The 25030-nt window shown below is 44.9% G+C and overlaps 1 protein-coding gene across 1 annotated transcript in view; it reads right to left on the reverse strand.

Moving 5' to 3' along the window:
* Positions 1 to 4397: 4397 nt before the first annotated feature.
* The window catches only part of UHMK1 (U2AF homology motif kinase 1), a 117972-nt gene continuing 97339 nt past the window's right edge, over positions 4398 to 25030 (reverse strand). The window contains exons 7-8 of the mRNA XM_085654799.1: positions 15619 to 15707; positions 4398 to 13677 (exon numbers count right to left, since the gene is read on the reverse strand). Coding sequence (XP_085510925.1) covers positions 13531 to 13677; positions 15619 to 15707 — 236 coding nt within the window. The 3' untranslated portion in view covers positions 4398 to 13530. The remainder of the gene's footprint in view (positions 13678 to 15618; positions 15708 to 25030) is intronic.

Here is a 25030-nt window from a genome sequence, read left to right on the forward strand (position 1 = left end):
GTGGAAAGCTCTGTGTGCATGTCAGGGTTCCAGCCAATCCAGACGGCCCCATCCGTCTCCACGCTCACAGCCGTCCGTCGCAGTGTCCGGCGTCTCCAGTCAAGATCCGGTCCGGCCCCGCGCTCTGGCCAGTAGGCGCCCCAGGGGAGCCCGGGCCGCAACGCACCAATAACACCTCCACCTTCCAGCTGCTGAAATGGTGGCGTCAGTCCCGGTGGTTTACTTTCATTTTCCCCTCGTAATATCAGGCACCCCGCTCGGGCGGTGAAAGTTAGCTGGGAGGAGCGGATAGCTCCACAACAAGTTCGCAAGTGCTTCACAGTTCTCCCGGGCCCTCGGTCTAATTATCTGTGTGGGGGGGGGGGGGGGGGGGGGGGGGGGAAAATCGCAATACGTGGCTCCGGCTCGAGGCACCGCCAGCGACGCCGCTGCTCGCGGCCCTGTGGGTGGGGCCCAGCCGCGGGCTCCCGCAGCCGATCCCGCCCACCCAGCGGCTCTCTGTCGGGCGGTCCGCCGCCGCGAGTGTCCCGGTGCGGTGTGTGGGGTCCCGGCGATGCAAAAACCCCCAGCAGAAATGTAATTTGCAGCCCTCCGGATGCCTGTGAACGGAGTAATGTGCCCGACCTGGGGAGCCCCGGCGGAGATCTACCCAGGCACGTCCGCGGCCATTGCTGTCGCAGCCACGCCCCCATCAGTATTACAGCCCTTCATGACTATCTGTAACAGCTCATATCTACTCATACACATCTTTCTTCCTCCACAATACCCCAGTAACTTGGTCCTGATGAGACCCCGTATCTAGAGAGGGTCGAAACGCCGTCGACTACAGACAAAAGAGAGAGCTTAAAAGATTAAATAATCATAAATGTATCTAGCTCATCCTTTTGTACTTCACCAATAACCTGTTTTTCCCTTGATTGCAATTTGTAAGTTTCCACCGTAGAAGACAAAGGGACTTCTTGCAGTAACACTGTGACCAATTTGCTAATTTCTTCAAAATGCATGCCTCACATATCAATACTAGGCTACAGGACATTCTTGCTTACATCTTGAGACAGTGGTTACAAGGTCATTCCACAGCAGTGCATTGTTTTTGAAACTGTGATCAAGTATGACTGGCTTGGTTGCAAGCCACAACATGTAACATGAACTAACATCTAATAGGAGCCAGTGTACAGTAATTCATGGTCTGTGGGCATGGATGTAGTAAGAGTGACTGATAAAACACAAATTAACCCTGACATTCCATAAAACTAAATGGTAATACACAGAAGAGAGTGACTTGACGGGTTTCTACCGCAGGGTGGCCTAAAAACACAGGGTCATCTTTATTCAATAACATGAAGGAGAAAGGAAACTTCCATGAATTGAACAGATGTAAATTGTGATTGTTTTGTACCAGCCTAATGATTTATATTTCTTACAGTAGTAAAATGAAAAGTCGTGATTGGTAGGAAAATAATGTTGTGTAGGCAGGTGATAAGGTGGATGGGTCACTACCTAAAAATGGTGCTTCTTTCATTTGTTCGATACTCAGTATATGGGGCATTCTTTTTTTGCTTTTATTTTCCGTGTTGGGTCAAATTATATGGTGTAAAAATAGCTGCTTCATTTAAAAGATGCCAAGGCACAAAACCTAATCTGAGCATTTGTAATGCCCAATTTAATTGTATGATAGCTCTTAACTGAACCGGACTGTGTTGTACCAGACCTAAGACTCCTTTGAGGAGTTCTACGGCTGATCACATGAGATGTGTTTAAACAAGTAGACTCTCTTAGAAAGCATGTCTATACCATTTTTGATAACTTTAAAAATTGTTTGCAGGCTTTCCTTATCAATTTGCCTAATTCTTTCTGCAGATTCTTTTTCTAAGAATCTCTTCAATTCATTATAAATGGCATAGATTCCTGTAGCCAATAATCATGTATTTCTAGTGGGATGTGGGCTTACAAGGAAGTTAAAGAAATCCATGTTTTCTTGATGGAGGATAAATGTTCTTTGACCACGAAAGACTGAAATGTGCTAACCAGCTTTGGCACAGTTTGCCTATACTATATTTGGTAACAACTACAAGCGTTTGTGTGGATCAGGTCAATTCACTTTAGGAACAGGGTGAAAAGGAGGGAGGATAGGGGACACCAATTCCTGGTACCTCAGCAGACCTCATACTGGTCTGACACCATCATACCCGTCCAGACTCTGGCAGTGGTGTTGGTATATAACAAGCGGACCAATGCCACATATGCGTCTACATCTGGGTCATAACTGTGCCTAGGTATGCCCAACTAACGGAGTTGAATGCCTTCTCTAAATCTACAGCTATCAGACCTCTGATTTCCTTCAGAAGAGTTTCAGACGTCAAGGCTTTTGACATTACAGGGCATAGATTTGTCCCAGAGGGTGTTTGCTTCTCTATCTCCAAAAGACCCAAAACTATGTCTAGAACGATTTTCTATCCAAGCTTTGATAAATGTAGAAAACTTTATGTGGTGAGATGTATTCATGAGTATGAACGAAGGACTGAATGTCTAAGAGATCGTGCTGATCAGCAGTTGGTTATTTCTTTCAAGCCTCCTCATAAGGCAGTCTCCACTCCTACTTTGGCCCGTTGGGTCAATGAGGTCATGAATAGAGCGGGGATCGATTTAAATAAGTTTGGTGCGCACTCTACTAGAGGGACTATGGCTTCTAAGACCTTCATCCTGGGCGGTGGGCGATTTTTTTGGGAGGTTTGAGAGGTAGAGATAGAATCGGATGCGAGCCTTCAAAGATAGGGAGCACGATGTGGTCTGGTTTCAACAGGGGGCAAGTAGTCAAAGGAGGAGAAGGTGATGCATATAAATTGTCTGGAGCTTCTTGTAGGGTCTTTTGCAATAAAGAGCTTCATGAGAGACAGGGTGAAGTGTTGTGTGCTGTTGAAGATGGACAACTTGTCGGCTGTGAGGTACGTGAACAAGTTGGGAGGACCACGATCGAGAGGTCTAGCAGACTTGGCAAAGGAGTTTTGGAGATTTTGCTTAGAGAAGGAGATTGTAGTTCAGGCACAATATTTTTCGGGTCTGTGCAACATAGAAGCGGATTGGTTTTCAAGATATCTAAGGGATGTGAGCAATTGGAAACTTCAGAAAGGGATATTTTTGAAGTTGGAGAAGAGATGGGGTCCTTTTCAGGTGGATCTTTTTGCAGACAGACTGAATTGTCAGTTGAAAGAGTTTTACAGCTGGAGACCGGATCCGGAAGTGAAGGGAATAGATGCTTTTCTACAGGATTGGAGTGTGGGGAGAAACTATGCTTTTCCCCCATTCTCACTGATTCAGAGAACTCTGATGAAAGTGAGGAGAGAGAAGGCGGAGATGGTAATTTTGACACCTTTTTGGAGAGCTCAGGTGTGGTTTCCAGATATGATGGATCTATTGATAGGGGATCCGGTATTGCTACCGGATTTGAAGGAGATCATTCTGGAACCAGAAGGGAATGTTCACGATTTAGTGATGAGGGTTCAGTTAACGTTAGTGGTGTGGTTGATTTCAGGAGAATATGGCAAGTGCATGGATTATCAAAGGAGGCTGAGAATCTTATTGCTGAATCATGATCAAAGGGGACGACAAAAGTTTATAGATCAGCTTGGAGAAGATGGTCTGATTGGTGTATCAAGAGGAATTTGGATTCCGTATCAGCACCTATAGTGGAGGTGGTAAATTATTTGTCAGAATTGTATAAGTTAGGATTGGCTTACAATACAGTGAATATTAGCAGATCAGCGATTTCAGCAGGTCATATTTTGGTGGATGGTATACCTGTAGGACAGAATGTGTTGGTTAACTACTCCACCCCTCCTCCCCCAAAAACTAAATTTCACCACTCCTACTCACCCTGTCCTACTTAATTGTAACATACATAGGGAAATACCACACAATGTTCTATAGATCCATTTAACGAGATCCTGGATTTCATGGAAGATCACTCCATCCACAAGAGATCTCACAGTCTTGTGCCATTCTTCTCTTCTTTCCCTCAATGCTTTGACACCATCTTGAGTAGTATAATTAACAACAAAACGCAAGTTTAAGACTATTACCTACTTTAAACGTCAGGGGACATCAAAGCTCAGCCTAGCTGAGCTTTCCCCCCCCCCACCCTCATCTTGTGATAGCTTTAGGTTCTCAAAAAGGGTAAAACCAGGAGGTAAGAAGAGAAATCTCTCATCTCCTAGGTATTTCTGTGCGAGTGTTATGCCATCGCAAATGTAAAGCAAAGTTCATCATGTACTTACATTCCAAGTTATTTTTTGACTCTTTGAAGAAGACCTATAGCAGAAATGTTACTGCAGTGGATTTGGAGCCATTTAATAGAGTTGCAAGTATATTTTTCTTTTGTGAAAATAAGCAGACAATCACAATGTGTAACGTTTTATTAAACCCTGAATGTTACAAAACTATAATCAGATCAACACAGCAATTATAACAATACCAGGCAGGGGATTTTAAACAGTTTAACGAAAAACAAACAGATTTAAACACGGTCTGCTGGAGATGTCACAGTCACTGGCAGCATAAGTCATGGCAGTAACAGCAGTACATTCTCTTTCCCTGAACAAACCTACCAACACCCTCGGAGGAGACAAAACAATATTAAAGCATTATTCAAGTTTCCTCACCTGTGAATCTTTGGCTAACCATTGGGTACATGGTACATTTTCTAAAGACATTCAAAAGAACCATAACTGTTTGATTAGGTTTTCAAACAGATGCAAGGTATGGAATGACAACTGTCATCTTTTCTTCCCCTACATTAAGAGCTGTTTGGAAGTAAAATTATATTGACAAGAATGGAAAATCTTGAATACCTTTTTTCAGAGAGGGTGTGTTTATTTTTCAAAGCAGCTTTAGTCGACAAATCTCAATTCCTCAGAAGAAGGCATCAAAAAAACTATACATTAATGTAGAAGATTGTCTGCATGTGTGGTTAGGACTGACATTTTTGGTACAAATTAATGTGCATTAAAGTAGGCTGCCTTGCTAGTAGGAAATGCAGCCTTCAGTGTAAGACATCAATCCATTTCTGGGTCCTCAACAGAGACATACATTCTGGAAATTATTGGGGCACTTATCAGTTGCAAACCTTTTATAATTCCATCATTCTACACGAGGAATGTGGAGGAAGGTAACCTCTCTCAGGGGAACTCCCAGAAAGGCTGATTATTCTAACATTCCTCTTAAGTGTGAGTTGATCCCATTCCTTATTTGATAAAGCATGGTTCCCTCTAGAGTCTCTTGCAAGCGATTAGGCTGTTCCTGAAACAAAGCCTACCTAAACTGCTCATCGGAATATAAAGTAGATCACATTAGGGGGCACACCTATACCAGGATGGCTTTTGATAGTGACTGTGTAAAAGCCACGTACAGTTTCTTGCTAGAATGTAATATTTCTGTAAGGGCCCATTCAGAAGCAGTTACACAACATGCCGTCTACAGTCACTTCCCACCGCACCAAACATGTTGGTTTCTCCACCTTCTCATTGAGTGCAGAATCAAACTGTGCCTGAAAACCATGCAGATAGCACCTGGTGGGCAGCAACTAAGCATGCGAAATGAAATACATGACAGAACACACATTTTGCATATAGAAAACCCAAAAGTTAAGAACTACAAACACCCTTATAAAAGAATGTGGGTCTTTCGTGGAAGCACAGAAGCCTAAACTGCGCATCTGTAGATAAAGCTAAAACTGATGGCATAGTGAGGCTTATTTTACACTTTGGTCTGAATCATTTAACAGCTATCAATAGCAACCACTATACAGGAACAGACAATCTAAAAGTGTTTGCATCACGAGAAGTCTGTCAAATGGGTAACATCCGGAACTACGAGGCCAGAGCCACGAGTTCTAGAAGCCCACAAGCGTAACCACACTTGCCCGAACAAAGACATTGCCTTAACCACGCACATGTGTGATTAAGGCAAATGCGCTCTAGTGTACGGAATGGCGGGGAAAAAGGAGCGCCAGGACACGGACAGGTAAGCGGGGCTGGGGCCGGGTCTTGGGGGTGGTTTGTGGTAGTTTTCAGGGGTGGAGGGGGTTCGATGTAGCTTTAAGAGATGGTGGGGGTTCGTGATAGTTTTCCAGTGTTGTGGGGTAGTGTTCCGGGGTAGTTTTGAGGGGGGGTACGGGTATTTTTATGGGATTTTTAGGGCTCAGGGAGGGGGATGGATAGTTTTAAGGGATTAGGGGAGTGCAGGGTCGGTTTTAGGGCTCATGGGGAGGTCAGATACATTTTTAGGGCTTAGGGGAGGGAAGGGTAGTATTTAGGACAGGGTTTTAGGCATTAGGGCGGTGGGAGGACAAAACATGGGGGTTGGTAGGGGAATTTGCACTTTAGGGGGAGCAGGAAGGGGAAGTTTGTACCTTAGGGCGGTGGGTGGTAATCTTAGCCATGGATACCCCTTTATCATGCACGTCTACCACGAAAACTCGTGGTAAAGGCATGCGTGGTAAAGCAATGCATGGTTAAGACGCGGTCGTTATACAGACCGCATTGTTTAAGTTTGTGGGGTTGAAGAACTTGTTGTTCCGTCATACAACCCTGTCAAATCAGTTATATTTGTTCCTAGTTACAAGCTTTGTGACTTGTGGCAAATCTCTTGGATTACCCATGCTGTGGGGAGAACACGAGCCTTATCAGAACTAGTTAACCTCCACATTCCAGCTTGATCACACATATCCGGATAAAGGCACTGCTAATCTCTGGGTTAATGTCTCAGATTAAAGTATTGGCTTCAATAACACGTGCCAACAATGTGTGCCTCCTTGGGTACAAAGAAGGAAATTGGGGGGGAAGAGAGATGATTCTCAATTCAAGTTTTTGTGTTAATGTTTTTAATATTAATGCAGTGCACGAAGAGAAAAGAGTAAACAAATATTTTCCATACACTTAACAAGGTAATGGCTAAAGCAGTCTTCTTTCCATGAGGGTCACAAGGTTAACAGGTGTCAAGAATAACCTATTTACAACTAGAACAACTCTGACTGTTCAGGGATGAACTTCATTTTATTAAACAGAATATTGTTACAGATATAAGTAGGTATTGGAGCAAAGGAATGGCAGTGACAGAACACACACACAAAATTAACCCCAAGTGGTCTTCTGATCTTTTTATCAATGTATGCCACCCAAGTTGAAAACTGGAGCATTTCCAAATCAAATGCATCAGATGTAGGATGGCTGACAGCAAATAAATAAATAGTTTGTAATGCTCTACTGGACATTACTCTGGCCATCTTGCCCACTGTTGCCACCTCCCTCCAGGAATGAGACCACCTCTATCTGTGAACTCAAGAAAACCTATAAACCAATTACAGTCTACCATCTCAAGAAGTACATCAGATGGCGAATTACTGGCTAAGTGTTAGGCGATCTTACAACTATGTGTGGTGTGATGAAGCAACTCAGACCTATGTGACCTTTTTGATGCATAGATAAGGATTGGAGATGCCCACTTGGTATGGAACCATACATGAAATATAGGAAACACTTCATGCGCAGGACCAGTAAACTCTGCTAATCCATGTGCTGCAACTGCAGAAGGTGATATTCTGTGGAGATTAGTGACAAGGGGGATTGCAGATGCTCAAATCAATGGAAACAGGCCACCGTGGGTGAGAGACCTATTTAACTCTTTAAATTTCACTCCTTAATAAGCATCAGTTGCAATAACAAACTGAGCAATGATGCTTTCATGACAACGCCAAAATGGACTTCCTTATTGCATCTGAAACTCCTACAATAAGGAATGCACTCCTCCATCATAAGGAACAAAACTCTACTGGTAAGGTTCGAAACCGTCTCGGACAGAGGCAAAGAGGAATAGGAGTGAGGTACACAGAAAATGTATAGGGGATTTGGTATTGAAAACTGAGGTCTCTTTGCCTTAACGAAAAGGTTGTCAATTACAAATATAACCTATCAGATGTGACGTTCTTGAAGGTCGGATTAGAGTGTGCCTGGACCTGAATGAATTATTAGAAGTGAATATGACAAAAGTTTACAAAACACAACGAAAACAACAAAGAACAAATACAATGATAATGAACAGGAATTTGGCAAGTTTTGTAGACTTAAGGTAGTAATCCTAAGCACCTCTATTGTTTGGTCGAAGCAGTGGAATTAAATTTTCTTCCGTGCAACATCAGCTTTTTATTCTAAATCTAGTAGCATGTGGGAGAGGCAGACAAGGTGCATGCATTTAAAACAGTAGCCTCAAACAAACCGTTAACAGAAAGAGGAAATATAATGCAACAGCCAGAGGAGCTTTTGTAGTTGGATAAATAAAGGGCAGTCTAAAAATATGTACTGGAGCTGTCCAATACTAGGCCTGATCACTGAAAGGATAAGGAGAGATTTAAGTGAAACACCCAAGTCACAATGCAGTCACCTTGTTGGAAAGCAACCTAAAGGGTTTAATGTGACTCTTAAGGGTAGATGTGTAATGAGTAACAAAAGCAAACAACACAAGGCAAGAGGGCCCAGAAACGGACCTTCAGCATTGTTTCACAACCAAATTAAACAACAGAACATCTCATACTGTCTCTAAAAAGTAAATTTGCTTTGCTGAAATCAAGTTGCTTTCGTTCGATCTGTTACATATGTGGTCAAGGCCCCAATATTGTCTGCAGGCAACTTGGACAAATCTTAGTGTTAAGATCATTAGAAACATTTTCTTTGCACTGCAGTCATTTTGCATCACGAACATTCTTGCATTTTTCTTTTCTTTTAAGGAGTAGCAACCGGTGTCCTTATACTGCAGGTATTAATCCCGCTGTACTCCCCAGCCCTGAATAGACTGAGATACGAGCTATTCTGACATTCAGATGATGATAAACAATGACTATGCAGGTTCTCATACTCCTGCCTACTCTGAAGTGGAAAATCTTTCCACGTGACCTGAAATTCTAAAACACCACCATAACCAAGTAATCAAACACAAAAGCAGGGCCCCCAAATAAGCGTCGATTTTCTATTCCACTTTCGTTAGGCAAAAGTTGATAGTTCATGTCTATGGCAAATAAAAGTTGTACATAATTTCGAGCTGGGGCGAAGGAAATAAGCTTTTTGGAAACCACCATTATTTGAGGGTGTTGTGGGTCAATCTCAGACTCTCAATACACTATATTAAAGTAGAAATGTAAGAGTACAGAGAGTGCACTGCATACATTTGAAGAAATGGATTTAATTAACGAGGCACTGTATCATTTATATCTTCAAATAGAAGACTGCATGATAAGAAGCATGCAGAATTATGATACATGTCAGGTGATGAAAAAAGCTGAACAGGACTTCAGAACAAGTAGTTGCAAGTGTCCCATTGATATTGAATGAGAGTTTATTTGCGCACCTGAGACGGTTCTCATCTGGAAAGTTAAAAGAAGTCCTACTTTAGTGGAAAGAGTCCAAAGTTATTTTTGCACTAGGTGCACACAGGAGGATTTATCAGACAAAATAGAACGCTGGATGGATAAGCAGAGCTCCCGATTTCAGTAGGTGGTACAACAAATGCTTCTAAGCCACCAGTATAGTGGCTCAGAGCTCTCTCTAAATGAACACCACAAATTCCCTCTCCCACCATCCTCCTAGGCCATGAAACAGTTTAGCAATTGGGATATTGATCAAAACAGCTTGAAAAAATACTACAATCTCACAAGAGTAGAAGATAAGGGTATCAAAAGTGGGCCTTGCTCTTCAGTGTGGAGAACTTACTAATGGGCATACAGTGGTAGTAGTCATGAGTTTGCACTGGCATATTAAAAGGAGTGCTACACCCACCTTTTTTTAAAGATTGCTTTGTGTCCAGCTTGAAAATGTGTGCCTCCACAAGTCCAAAGGTCAAGATCAAAGTAGCTATGTGGAATGGAAGTTGAAATTGGTTCATTCTTAGATTTTAGAGGAGCGAGGCAGGGGAAATTTGCTTTCTATCATACTTTTCGTTCCATGTAAACACATTTATGACATGCCCAGCACACACAACTCACAGTCACAAGTATTGTATTAAGTAATACTTAGAGATAGACCATAACTATTGTTAAATTGCTGCTAAAACAGCATATATTAAAGTTAAACCAACGGGAAAGAGTTTGCACACAAAGATCAGCTGAAGCCCTTAAGATTTGTTTTCACTGGTTCTTAGGAGCACATTCACAATGTGAGGAAGGATAATTACTGTAGGTTTGACCGAAGGATAGGTGTGCGGGGAGATGAAGTTTGAGTCTCAAAGGCTGGAGGAGGCATGCCCTCCGGGTACAAAGGAACATCTCCAAGAGATAGTTTTACATTAGGCTAGATTTACAGTTAAAGCCAAGAACAGGGGACTCACTTGTTCAGATGTCACCACAGTAAATTTAGGTGGAACGGTTGAAAATCACATGGAGAAAATGACCATCTGTACTGCCCAGTGACATCTGCCTTGGAAGGAGAGTGTTCATCTGTATCAGAGTCAGATAACACCTGGTAGTCAAAATGAACAAGGCGGCAATAACACAAATGGCACTTACCTAACTATATCAAAAAGTGCACTGATTCATCATCCCTTGTCAAAGGCTATACAATGTGTCAGGAGCCACCAAAAAAGTAGAACGTGCAGGTGGTGGGAGGATTAACTATTTCTGCCTAATAATAGAAACTTAGGAGGTGGACTCAATCCAGAATTTCAAATAAGTGTAGGTTCTTTGTGACAGATTACGAAATCCTTATTCTTAGGAACATGTAGTGCCAGCAGCAGTAGAAACACTTGTCCTATTTTCACAACATCAGGCAGTGCCCTCAGAAAAGGACTACTCAATATGTAAACAAAAAAACTGTCTTAGGGAACGGGTTTAGGATTCTCCAGAACCCTCTTGACAAGTCTAAGAGCACTCAATAAACGTGTAACCACTGTTTAGAGAAAACTGAGGGAAGATCTTTTAAAAAGGTGCCAGACAGCTCCTAAATTAAGTGTTCTGCGCAACGTAGAGAAGAATCTTCTCAAACAGATACAAGTCTCCTTCCCATCAGTGGTATCACAATGCGATTCTTTAAACAGTGTTTTCACAGAAATAACTGACTGCAGTCACCACCACTCATTTGTTGTATATGCAGCAATTACCTCATGGAGATACATGAATAAAAGGAATGATTGTGTTACTTGTGGCACACAAAGCCCACTTTTCTCCACAAGTTCCTTCTGCAGCACTAAGATGTGCGTGTAAACAGAAGAAAGTTATCAACACACATAGACCCATTTTAATTTGAAAGTCACATTTAGACAATTGGTTTTCAGACCTGTTATGCTCCATCAATATCTGTCTACATAGGGAGTTAGCTAATCTACAGAAAATGTCCAAGGAAGACCGGAATTGCTTAAAAGTTTCTTTTTGGCCATAAGTAAACCTTTCGCTTTTACATTAATTTTCCCTCTAACTGCTTAACTAGAAATTTCAGCTTGTGTGCTGCCAATAGTGCCCGGAAATGCACCAATGGTCACTGAGAGCACAGCTCAAAGATCCCAGAATGAAACAGAGCAACTAGTACCCACCCTTTCCACATAGCACGTCTGTTCAAAGGACAGGGAGAGGTGTGCTTAATTAGTGTAAATGCAAACATGTCTGTAAATGAAACCGAATATACTACCGCTGCTACAGCGACTGAAGTAATGTAAGAAGTTCAGAGAGGACAAACATGTCACCTCTGACTCCACTAGGATGCCTGTCCAGTCCAAGCAGAAGCAGCCTACTCTCAGCCCCTTTTTAAACTTTGGCGATTTCATCTACAAAGAAGCAGCATCAAGCCCATGTTCATTGCATAGGATTTATATACGTTTACCAACACATCCTGCAAACACTCAGGCTCCAACAAACGAATGCAGTGGCCAGCACCCACAAAGGGCCAATTTTTCCCTTGTATCAAGATGCACTTGTGCATTACTTGGGGTACCTCAAAACAAAGCAAACCAAATTGCTCTGCATGTAAAGGATTCTCTCCAGAGAAGTTAAAAGAACCACATTCTACTAGTAAAGCTTCATTCAGTTAGAAATGCATCTTGTTCATTTGGGAAATTATAGCAAAGCAGCATTGAACATCAGTCTTACGACACACAGCCAGTGCCATAATTACAAGTTCTGATGCATACAAATTAGTAGAAATCACATGAACTGGAAGGTTTAAACAGTGTGGTCACCATAGAGCGAAAGTCTCTTCAATTTGTTAAATTATTAGAAAAACGATGTTAAACTATAGTGTGCATTTAAAGCTTAAAGTGAGTAGCTTTGATAATATGTTTACTATGTTTTTCTGAAATAATGCCTAAATGGGACAGCCTTCCAACATGCTTGTCAAAGCTGTTCAAAATGTAAGCAAACTTACTAGAAGTCCTCAGTCTATCAACTGTGCAGTAGCAGTGCAATGTGTATGTGTCTCCTGAGGTTGGGTCGGTGGGACCATCTAGTATTTAACAGATAGCATCTTTATGTAGGTATTCTTAAATGTAAGTCTAACTCACCACGAAAATAAAACACAAATTATTGGAGATCTTTTTGTGCTTCAGCTACTCCAACTTAACGACTTAACTTAGGAAATAGGACGTCACAAGGCTCCATCTGAAGCACCATTACAATATTCTGGTATATTTGGACTGAGATCAGATGGTGCTGTAAACGGGCATAAGCAGTACAAGAAAATAGCCTTGCATTAGAAAGCATTAAGAACATTTGCTTCACAAGCAGTCTGACAGTTTACTACATTCCACTCATATATGGAAGAAAAGATTACTAACATTAAATGTTCAACCTTATCAGAACAGTAATCTGGCAACTTCACCACCACTTTCACTCAGGTGTTAATCAATTATTTGATCAGGTGCACAGAATAATTATGTTTCATTAGACTATGCCACCTGTTTTTGAGCCGTGATGGGCACAAGGTTCAGTCAAACAAACACAAAACAGCCAAAGGCTCTGAACTTTTAAAGCACACGTCAAATTGTTGAATCTACTACAATCTCGAAATAAATTCAACATAAAACAATATTGTGTCTCCAAATTAACAGACTGATAAAGAACTCTGCTCTATTTCTCAGTAACTCCAGTATAGGACTGTGAGTGATGCAAGAAGATAATAAGGAAAAAAAACTGCATTGAGTTAACTATCATATTTGAGATATTGTGGATATAAATAATCAGCAACATTGAAAAAAGACAGTAAAGTAGTTTTATACCATTGCCAGCAAATACCCAACACTGTAGCGGCTGCTTAGACCTTACAGAGTGTGTAGTGTTGTGCCAATGCACACTGCATCGACCAGAAGCACTCTAGGGTTAACACCAGCAACGCCACAGCCTCCAGTGTCTTCTTCTGCAAACCAGGACACCTGAGCAGGCATTCTGATAACATGAGCATGTTACCCCTTAAGAAGAGAGCAATGCAAACAAAGTTTGTTTCACACAGCAGAGCGATGGAGCAAGAAGTTGGGCGACAAGTCATGCAGGAGGACTGCAGTCGGTGATCAGCGCAGGGTTTGGTACAGGTACCCCTTCTTGTAGGCACTCAGCGGATAGAAAGTGGCCACCACAAACCTGCCATCAAACATCCTTCCAGACAGCATTTTTCGTGCAGCTTTGGAATCACCAGCCTTTGCATATTCAACAAAGACCTGCAAAATCAAAGAATACTCCTTATTGTATGTGGAATGTACTATACAAGACTGATTTTCTCAGAGTTGGGGAGGGTCCTCCCGGTTTTCTTTGTCCGGGTGGGGTGGAGGGGGAGGGGGCTGAGGGATACTTTATTTTACAATACCAAAACAAACTTACAAGAACTTGGCCAAAAAGCTACATGTGTTCTAGGAATTTTGTGAGAGGTGTTTGAACATGGAAATGAAAAACATGGGGCCAAACAAGGTTCTTATATGTGCATTTCCAGAAAAAGTAGAAAACATTGTTTGCAACTTGCTACTGCCTCTTGTTATTTTTCTCAACTGTTAAAGTTATCTTTCTCCACTTCTACTTTTCAAATCCTCTCACCATTCACAAATAAGCCTTTAGTGAAGTTAGATAATCTTTGCAGTTTCTAACTCAGTCTTTTGCTCTTCTAAAGTAAAAAAAAAAAAGACCTGTTACCTTTATTAAGTTTAAGAATGTCTAGTATTCTATCATGGGATGCCCAAACAATGAAAAGTCACATGTCACTACTGCATGTTGAGGCTGCAATAAGGAAGAAGTTAAACCCAACTTTCGACCACTGTCACCGGTCCTTGAAATTTACCGCACCAAGGGACTTGGGGCAGCCTGCTATGGGGCAGAATGATGGGGCTTAAAGAAAATTAAGAAAAGGTTAATTCGATCAATATTGGCCTTGCCCACAAGCACCCCACTAACCCCAATGCAACTTGGTGATCTGAGGGCAGCATGTCCAGCCTTCAGCAATGGGACTAGAGCACTGTAGTTGTGACCGTGACTACTTCATCCATCCTCAACTCAAGTTATTGCCATCAAGCGACAGCAATGAGGCGGTGAAAGTCTGATGGACGATTTTCAACTATTACGTATTAGAAAGTGCAATGAATTGTGTGACATTACATTTTTGTGCAGACATGTAGGGGCAAGCACCTATAAGTGTTACTCTAACCCTGGATGAATGATGCTTGGCAGGACAGTCCATCCAAAGAGAACATCTTACTAGCGATAAAAATTGAGCTCGAGCCTGAAAGGATGGATGCATGTTTACACCCAAACCTCCAGAGGTGTAGGCTCTGAAGGTTGGGGTGTACACCTACCACTCTGATTGGGAGATTAGGTCCTCTGAGAGGTAGCGGAAGGGGGGGGGGGGGGGGGGGGGTTTAAGGGTGTCACACACGTATGCAGAACTCTTGCGGCTCTAACACCCTCCTTGGCCAGCCCAAAGAAATCAGATTGGCATGAACCTGGTCGTGGCCCAGCTACCTCAATAATTGAGGAGTTGAGAGTATGAGGGGAAATAGATAGTGAAGCGGAAATCCCTCCTCAACTGAAACACATCCCACAAGGCTTTCTGCAATGGACACCGGAGAGCAAAGAATTGTTGGCAGTACGAGTTCTCTTAAGTTAAATTAAAGGTCCACCTGAGGACTGCCCCACAGAGCAAAGATCTCCTGCTATAAATTACTTGCATTCTTTTATTCAAATCGTTTGGGAAAATGTGAATCTCTAATGTTGGCACTATGATTCTGATGTAATACTAGCTTTTTGACAACATATTGATCTATGCATGGATGCTGCTACAAAGCTATCAGAGTGGGTAAAACATTAGCAACATGCATTTGGAATATTTATGTAGAGCGAACCTAGGTGCAGAGTACCATTGGAAACTTTAATTACAATGACATATGTGGATAACAAATAAACAGTAAAATCTTCCTGGTGGAGGTGACTGGTGAGAATAATGTCCTACTTTAGTAGGACAACTGTGTGAAGTGCCCTGTTCTGCAACCTCATTTTACACCCAACTTCTCTATGAACAAGTATCCAATTTACTTTCCCCAACTTTTCACTAGCATTTGGCAAACATAAATCTAGGAAATTAAAATGTGTTTGGAGAAAAAAATTAAAACACTCACTTGGCCTTTGCCAGGATTCTCCTTTGGAACAAACAGAGAAACCACCGGTCCATATTTCTGACATTCTTCCCTCATGTCTTCAACCACATCTATAAGACAAAGAATACCGCTCAGCAAGGAATGGGTCACAAAACAGGATTAAGTCTGACAATAAGCCAGCAACTATGCAACCTGAAGTGGAGCTGGTTTGAAAATGTTCTCCGGGTACAGCATCAACCAAAATTGGTCAATTAAATATGCCACAATTATTGCATGCATCCAAATAAATGCTCATTTGTATGTAAAAAAAACAGAAACACTTGCAATAGTATTCAGAATTACAAAAATAATCTTGTCATTCGTTTTTTTCAACCAACTCTCTCATTCCCCAAACACTTTACCTGAAGGGCATTCGGTACATCACAAAATAAAAGCAACAATAGAACAGGAAGAGGGGGGCTGTGAAATGATGAAGGAAACTGAAATACAGATTATGTACTGAGACTACATAAATGCAAGACTCTGGGAACATCAAATGATAGAGTTCTAGAACTCCTAAAATTAAAGGACTGATGAGCTCCCATGTCAAAGTGTTGCACCCTTTAATAGATTTTCTTGGGGTACATTGACCTATAGAACCGCCAAATAAAAGCATAAGGGGGACTTTAGGCTGCACAACATCAGAAGCTACCAAATTAGATTTGTATGTCTCTATAAAAGCAGTCTTCCATTCAAAGATTTGCTACTGGGTTCAAGACTGCCAAAGATAAAAAAACATCTGCTATTAGAACGTGGATAGTGTTTCTGATCCCAAAACATCAGCCAATTAGGTCCTCTACAATCAGTCCCAATTCCGAAAACTGGATATGCCAGACCTCCAAAATTTGTCGATCAGATTTGATACAGAAAACCAGACAGTCCTACCTCTAACACGATCAGTCCATACGAGAATGAATGGTATAGCAGTAAACATTTTTCTTTCTTTACCAAAGTACATCTCTTTAGGAAGGAACATCCCACCTATCGGCACCTTATCAGTCACTAATGCGGAACCACCCACTTCTTCCATACCAAGGTCTCAAAACTTCTAATTTTGACTGGCTCCCTGCACTCTCCATCTTACAAAAACGTAACTTGTTACTTAATGCTAGGCACAGTGCTCAAATTTGCCCTACTTCGGTTCAGGCTTAAATCATACACAGGCCCTCAACTACATCTAAAACCCTCTTTCATTACACTGGGATGCGCCAACTACGAAACACTTCGCTCTGAGAAAATGGCAGGTAAAATAGTAGGACCTGAATTCCCTTTCAGTGTAAAAATTGGGCACCACTAAAAGTGATTTTATCCATTAAGGTTTGTAATGTACGAGTTACTTACCTTCTGTAACGATGTATCTGGTAGAGATGTTGTCTAGCCGCAGATTCCTTAACTTAGAATTATCCCCAGGCGTCAGACTGGATCCGATTTGTTTTTTGCAGCAGCAGCAACTCTGCGCACCGGGGGGGCGGCGCCACACGACCCCACCCTGACGTCGCCCATGGATGTGACGTCAGCGAGGTCATATAAGTCCCTCCCGGAGCGCTGACGTCAGTTTTCTTCTGAGAAACATTTCCGCGGCACAACGCGGAGCTACCAACAAAACTGTGAAAGTATGGGAACAGTGTGCGAAGGAGGAAAAATCCGTAAAACAAAGAAATAGGATGGTGCATACCATCATCATAAAGGACAGTGTTAGACACTGTACACGAAAAAAAAAAGTAGTAAGGGCAGAGCACCGCTCTGAGAAACAACCCAACAAGCCTCCCCAGAGGCTGAGTAACAAGGCAAGAATGTCCTGATAGACAACAGGAAGGCTGCCATTACAATGCAGAACTCTGCCGGCCAACAAGGGCGGTGCACAGGAAGAACAACAATCCACTGTGAGGTGAAATTACAAGGAATGGCGCATTCCCCTGTAGAGATCGAAGGACCGAGGCACAGCCCAATAGACCCCAAAAGAGGCGACTGCAGAGGAGAACAGAAACCCTAAATCGATGGAGGGAGTTAGGGAAAAGAACAGGAGAAGACCCCACACTGGAGGGACCATAGTGGAGGAATGCAGAGAAAGTGAAGAATGAATCTCCCGTTGAAGGCGAAAGCGAAAAGCACCACTCCACAGGAAGAGAAGCCACCCAGAGGGAGGCGGTTGCAGAAGGCAAAGTCTGAGAGGGTCAGACTTGAGCACCCTGGAAAAAAGACCAGTGCCAACTGAAAGGAGGCAAGGTGGAGAACCCCACCTGGAAAGGTCCTCGCAGAACGGGAAGGTTGGGTGTGCGTTAAGGAATCTGCGGCTAGACAACGTCTCTACCAGATACATCGTTACCGAAGGTAAGTAACTCGTACATCTGATAGAGACATCTAGCCGCAGATTCCTTAACTTAGAATAGATACCACAGCCATACCCCAAGGGGAAGGTGGGTCTGCAACAGAACAGAAAGTGCCTGACAGCACCGAGCCGGCAACAGGGTGACCGACAATGGGGAAAGCTGTGGCGGTGCAGCCAATCAGCAGACCAAGCAGCTCGGAAGAGCAAAAGACAATGGGAGGCAAAGGCAGCACAAGACAACCAGAAGGGCACGAGACCTCACCCGTGTGAAAACGGGATGAAATAACGGCACTAAACCACAATCCCAGAAAAGAAGAGAGAGTTCATAATGAGGGAAGGAAGAAGAACTACTCCCAGAGCCCAATGGCTGCTAAGTTGTCACCAACCCAGATCCTGAGGACAACATGGAGTGACAGAACCCGAGCCTACCCGGCGGGCCTACGCAAGGGAGGCCGGACAGGCAGCGGAGGGCAAGAGGAAGGGACTGAGCAACGTCCCAGAAGCGTAGGCGTGAAACACTAGACACGCCAAGTGCCATACTCAGTCACAGGAAAGCGACAGGGTTGGACAGCAACCCGCTGAGGCACACCGAGGCGAACCACAACGAGGAACATGCACGTAGCAGACAGCTACAGAGACAAAGCAAAATGCGTGGCGAAGACGATTAAGGGACTCAAGGCAACTCGAAGGCCAAGGGAAAGAACGCACCCAAAGAGAGACAGAGGCAGGGCGCCACGGGACGACCCCCAGAAAAGGAACTGTCCCGCAGGCACACCAGACTTAGATAAGGGTGAAACCTGAAGTAAAAAAGACACATCCGAAGGGTGTGTCATCCGAGTCACCGAAGGTGCCTAAAGGAACCAGGAACAACCTCAGATCTCCAGAACCACCACCTCCGACTAGGAGGATATAAGCACCCCCACAGAAGAGAGGGACTGTTTAGTACATGAACGGGTTAGACAAGACCCCCAAGAAGAAGAGCATCCAGAAGAGGAGTCTCACCCCAAGGAGCGGAACCAATATGAACCCTTGTGCCAAACACCAAAGTGTACAATAAAACGTGCCAAAGAAAAAAGCCGCCGTGTAGAACGATGGCAACCCTGAGCACAAGGCACCCAACTGCTCCCCGAAAAACGGGTATAGAGGACCAGTGGTCATCAGCATGCGGGTATATATATAGAAAGGGCGATCCACGAGACCAACGCAGCTGCGGGCACTGTAGCAGGAACTCGCCTAAAGCACCCGCGGCAGGGTGGCAGCCTCGGAAGAAGAGTGTTGAAACACACTTTAAAAGATGTCCCAAGGGACAATGGCTGAAGAACATTCAGCAACAAGGAAAAAATCCCTAGAAGAGGAGTATGAAACACACACAAGGCGCAAGCAAGGCGGAACCTGTGGCCTGCGGGAGGCAGGCACAACACGAAACACCACCCCAAACTTTAAGATAAGGACGCCAGGGGCCGGGAGGAGCCCAAGAGACCTCCACGCCCGCCTGGCGCAGAGCTACACAAAAGCATACAGGTACCTCACCAGGGGTATATCACGCCCCAAAAGAAAAAAGAAACACAGGGGAACACCTCTTAGGGTAATCCACAGAAGGCGCTGTATCGGCGTGGGTATTGAACAAAAGGACCCCATCAAAAGGCAGGTCAACAAGGCACTCCCGAATATTCTCCGGGAAGACGCCATCCCGCAACGAAGCATGGCGGCGTAATGCAACAGAACCGTCCATAACCCGGCCTAAGGAGTCTGAGGTATCCAGGGCCGACTGGATAGTAAATTCTGCCAGGTCACGTCAGTCACGGATATGACGGAGGAGGTCAGCACGAGCACCCTCAGAGGTCGAAGAGATAAGACTCGGCAGAGTCCTAAAGGGCAGAAGTAGCCCGAGCCAACACACACACAGTATTGAGGGAGCGAAGAGTCGCTAGTGGAGTCGAAAATATTACGACCCCATGGCTCAGCCATCTAGACTCCCGGGAGGGAAGAAGCAACAGCGGAGGCTAGGAAGGAAAAGCAGCTTGCAGAACGAGCCCCTGGACGTGCGGATGAACAAACAAGCAAACCGGATCGTTCGGAGCAGGGCGGTGGCAGTGCATGATGGAACGAGCCACCAGACGCCGGCCGAGCCCAGGTCCCCAGAAGGGCATCATAAAGGGAGGCTTCGAAAGGCAGAAGCGGCTCCACATTCCCCGAACCGTGGTGGAGAACATCCATCAGGAGGTCAACAGGCAGGGGAACTGAAGGGGGCTGCATACACAGAATGCGGACGGCCATAGAAAGAACCCTCACAAAGCCCACACCAGCATCAGTAGCCCTCCGAGGAGGGGAGTGTAACTCATCCGTGGGTGAGGGCTGTCAGTTGAGCCGCCCACTCCAAGGGGATTGTCCGAAAAAAGGAGGAGCAGACTAATGTCCAAAGGGAGGAAGCCCCATGGACAAATGAGGTTCCTTAAGGGGCTCTTGGGGAGGCGGAGAGTCCGCCGGAGGCACAAACTCCATGGGGGAGAGGGGGTGGGAGAGGCAAGGACGGATCCGGCATCAACGGACATCGGGGTGACGCCGAACTGTCCCCAGAGACCTCCGGAGAGGAGTCGATGATCCGACGCCGACCTCCCAGAGAGGAGTCAACGACCTGGCGTGGAGACTGCGCCAGGGCGTCCTCGTCCGGCGCCAACTCGGCCCCGACCACAACAGGCTCCGGTTCTGAAGTAAGGAACGGAGCCGGAGAGGCAAGTCTACGGCGCCGGCTCAGCCTCTGAAAAGGCAGCCGCCTGTCCGGTGGGCCGATGGGGATTCTGAGACTAGCTGCGAGTACCAGCGACCACCTGCGACGCCACAGGGAGCACCACTGGACTATGCGACGCTTTAGGGGTGCTATAGGCCGAAGAGGGGGACCCAGCTGGGCTGCGCCCGGACGACGCCATACCTCCATCACCTGGGGCAAGGTGCTCAGTCTGCGCCGGGGCCGAACCCACCGGCGAGTCCACCGGAGACACCGCACACAGCAGGGGTTCCGAGGATGCCCCAGGGAGAGGAGGGGACTCAAGGGAGGCCTGCAAGGCCGCGGCATAAGCTGTCATCTGGATCAGAGTCGCCCCCGTGCCAGGAAATGGCGGATAGGGGAGGGCAGACTCTCTGGGGCGCACGTCCGGAGAAGTCCGGGAACTAGTGCCCCCTACAACAGGAGGAAGGGAGGTCGATGACCTCGGTGCCAGGCCTTACCAGGGACGTGCGAGCGAAGCACACGGGAACCAGACGGCGACCGACGCCGCAAGCGGAACCCTCTGCTACCGGAACGTGCCGCCGAAGAGGAGGCCGGGGGCCGTGACGAATTCGACTGGGACAGGTGAGCCGAAAGTAGCTTCATCCGGGGCTCCCGCCGAGACTTTGGCTTGAGTTGTTGGCAGGCGTCGCAATCCGTCGAGTCGCGGTGTTCGCCCAGGCACCACATGCAGATAAGGGGTGGGTTTGTCGCGGACATTTGCTGAGAACAGGAGGCACACGTCTTAAAGCCCAAAGGTATCGCACACTGGTCCAGACGCAAACAGCATCAAAAGGGGCCTGAAAACAGGCCAGAGGAACTGCTTACTCCGGTTCTGCATTGCACTCGGACGAAGTCAGGGCGGGGTCGTGTGGCGCCATCCCCCGGCGCGCAGAGGTGCTGCTGCAAAAAATTTCCAGATCCCGTCTGACGCCTGGTTCTAAGTTAAGGAATCTGCGGCTAGATGTCTCTATCAGATATATAAGTAATGTAATGCTCTCTGTTGCCCAAGTTACAATACTATTGGCCTTTTAAAACTGTACATCAAAAAACAAATTGTCTTCTTTATGCAAGATCACCAGGACATAGATCAACACATCTTAATAAAATTTCTACATACCATCAGTTCTTCACAGATAATGGGTCTTTCATAGGCTGCACTTGCTCTCTGGCCTCTGTGAATCAGCACCACATCTGCCTCTTTACAGGAGGGCAGTAATGCCCCATCACTTAATAGATCTCCTGCTAGGATTAAGCCAGTTCTTGTACAGGGATGACCATGGAGCAGAAACTATCGCCCCCAGTTCTTCCCCTTACCTCTCTCCTCCTGTTCCAAATTTTTGCTTGGGTCGAAGAGATGCAACCTTCACACACCTGCTCCAAAATGCTATGCTCATCGACACATCGCTGCACACAAGGGGCAGTAAATTCTGGAATTATGCCAGGGGAACTACGGAGAGATCTCAGAGCCAGGCGTTTGGAGGCATCTCGCATTGCAGACACATAATTAAAGATGCCTTCACATCCCATGGAGCAGAAAGCATAACTGCACAGGAGTAGTAGTCTGAACTGAGGGGGCAGTGAATTCTGTAATTGCACCAAGGGAAATAACACTGAAGACTTGCATGAAGTCCAAAGCTTTGAACAAAAAAATGTAACCCCAATTAATTTAACTCAAGCTTTTTATGGAAAGTTTATGGGAAAGGATTAAAAAGAGGTTTGAGACATTTCTTAAGAAGATGAATGATAGTTTGTCAGCCATTAAGTCTTCGGTCCATTAGCAATTGACAGGTTGTAAGACAGTCTCTAGTGGTACATGTATTAAGTCTGAACTGATCTGTCGTGTGCCAAGGATTTGGACACTTACTTCGATGTCCCTGTCCTACCATGATGGGCACACCGTACCTACAAACTCAACAGAATGCGGATTCTGTACCAGATAAGAATACTGTTAGTCATACTTCCAAACATGAATGTTCTAATACAGAGTTACCAATTCTGCAATTACCCTTACATGCCACTTCATATATATCTCAAGGTGGTTAGTTAGTGTGGCTCTCTCCACTGACTTCAATCGGAAAGAAAACTGGCCAGCTCAAAAACAAGACCATATATTAGTTACAGGTGCCCTCTGGAGGCCTACCAGTTATGTCAGATAAGGTGGTCATAGTAAGATATCTCTTGGATTGGTTTGCCTTCCAAATGGGATGAATCCACAGTCGCTGTAATTTTAAAAATCTGGCTTTATTAAGCATTTGTTTTTCAAATTGAACTGTGGAAGCACTATACTTAGTAGGACTAAAGCAGTACCACGTGGATATTGGATATTTTTAAAAACACAAATTATCTTGTATTGTGCTGAGGTAATCCATTTAAAGGCAACAACGAGGCTGCTCAACGAATTTATATTGCTGTAGACCCCACATCAAAATGCGACCGCGAGCAAAATGACATCCCGGCGAGACTTTTTCCTCGTTCGCGATCAGCAACATCAAGTTGCCGATCGCGAGCGTGGAAAATAAACCTACCGGCGAGATTCTCAACGCGGGGAGGTCAGGTTTCTCATTGCGAGTGGTCGCATATGCTCGCGACTGCTCGCGATGAGAAACTACCAGTCTGCGTTGAGAAAGCTGCCGTTCGAGTAAAAATCTACTCGAGCGGCAGAAAACGACCGCTTGCACTGTGCAAGATGCCGTTTGCAACGATTGCACAGTGCGGACAAGCATCCGGCACTGTGCAATCATCGCGAACAGCGTACTACGCAGTTCGCGTAATGCTACGCGTATCTCACGTAGTGCGAAGTGCACTTCGCGTAGCTACGCGTAGCGCTACTACGCTCGGGGTTACCCATGTTATGGTCTCTGAGGAATGCAGAAACAGTTTATGGACGTTTCCTGGCTTTGTCCATCTCTGGACAGAATTAGTTTGACCACTTCCATTTCTGCCTACGGGATATGTTGGAGAATACCTAGGCAGTCTGAGGGAATATTCATTTTGAGGTAACAGCAAAGAACAATGGCAGATCAGATAGATACCGGGCCAAAGCACAACAATTAACGTACAAGTATGTTATTGTAAAGTCACCAACTTCCAGATCTTTTATTGCTTATGCGGGTAACCCTGTGCAGTGCACCCCGGTTCCTCCATTATGGAGCACCAGTCCATTGATGTCCTCCATTTGGCCCGAGTTGGGGTTTGGGTGGATCTCCAGTGACTCACAAGGGCACATTTAACCGGTGTAATGCCAATGCCCAAAAACATAAGCTCCCCTTTGGTCATCCAGAATACCCAGCAGGGCAATGTGAAGTGAACAATCAATTGGGCACGATTATCCTGGAGAGTGTAGAGAAGATCCTGGACCTTAAGTATGCAATGAAGGCATTCCCAAGCCAGTTAATATAAAATTAGTCCTCACTAGTGCATCTCAGATGTGGCACTGCTGAAGACATGCCCATCTTCGCAAGGAGTCGAAGTAAAGAGGAATGTGCAGCTGCTTTAGAGCAAAGAGACGTAGACGTGAGGATATGGCCGAATCTTTTTGACCCATTTCAATGCCTCGCCAGTCGCTTTCATCAACGGGACCCACCCAGCCAAACATCGTTCTTTTATGCTTTAAAGGTGTAAAGAACGTTGACAATCAATGATCGATATAGGGTTTAGATGGCTCCCCGACCCAAAGGGCCAAACATGACTTTGGATTCGAGGGGGTTGTATTTTGTGAGGGTGCTTAGAGGAGGCTGGTGAGTCATCAAGACATGGTTTAACTAAGAATTTGCAGAATTGGGATTTGTGAAGCGTAAAGTCTGCCTGTAACTGCACATAGGATTTGACCTGTGAACCACTTAACACATTGCCCAAGTTGGAGATGCCGATGAGGTCCCAGCAGCCATATCTTTCCAGTTTGGTAGTTTGCAGAAGCCATGTACTGTGTCACAGGGGGGTTTCCTGTGTCGGTTTACAATCCCACTGGATCCACCTGAGGGCTGATCGCCAACATAGAACAGGCCCACAAGTGACCTCTGGGACTAATTTGGGAACAGGGCTTCCATACAGCAGTCCTTCAATGTGTTGCCAGTCAAGCAGACACCTCAAGTCGAAATGCAGGGTCTTCCTGATCTCCGAATAGCAAGTCGTAATTTGCCTGGATTTGGAATGCTTAGTAGTAAAATATGTCAGCCCTGACTGTCCCTCATATGTGAATTGCATAAATGTTTGGAAGAGGATCCCCAGGGAGTTATTATCCCAAAAGAAGGTCATATCTGTCAGAAGACGCTCAAACCAAGTGCAGAAATGAGGGGGGC

This window comes from Triturus cristatus, chromosome 4_1, assembly GCF_964204655.1.
Source record: "Triturus cristatus chromosome 4_1, aTriCri1.1, whole genome shotgun sequence".
Taxonomy (NCBI): domain Eukaryota; kingdom Metazoa; phylum Chordata; class Amphibia; order Caudata; family Salamandridae; genus Triturus; species Triturus cristatus.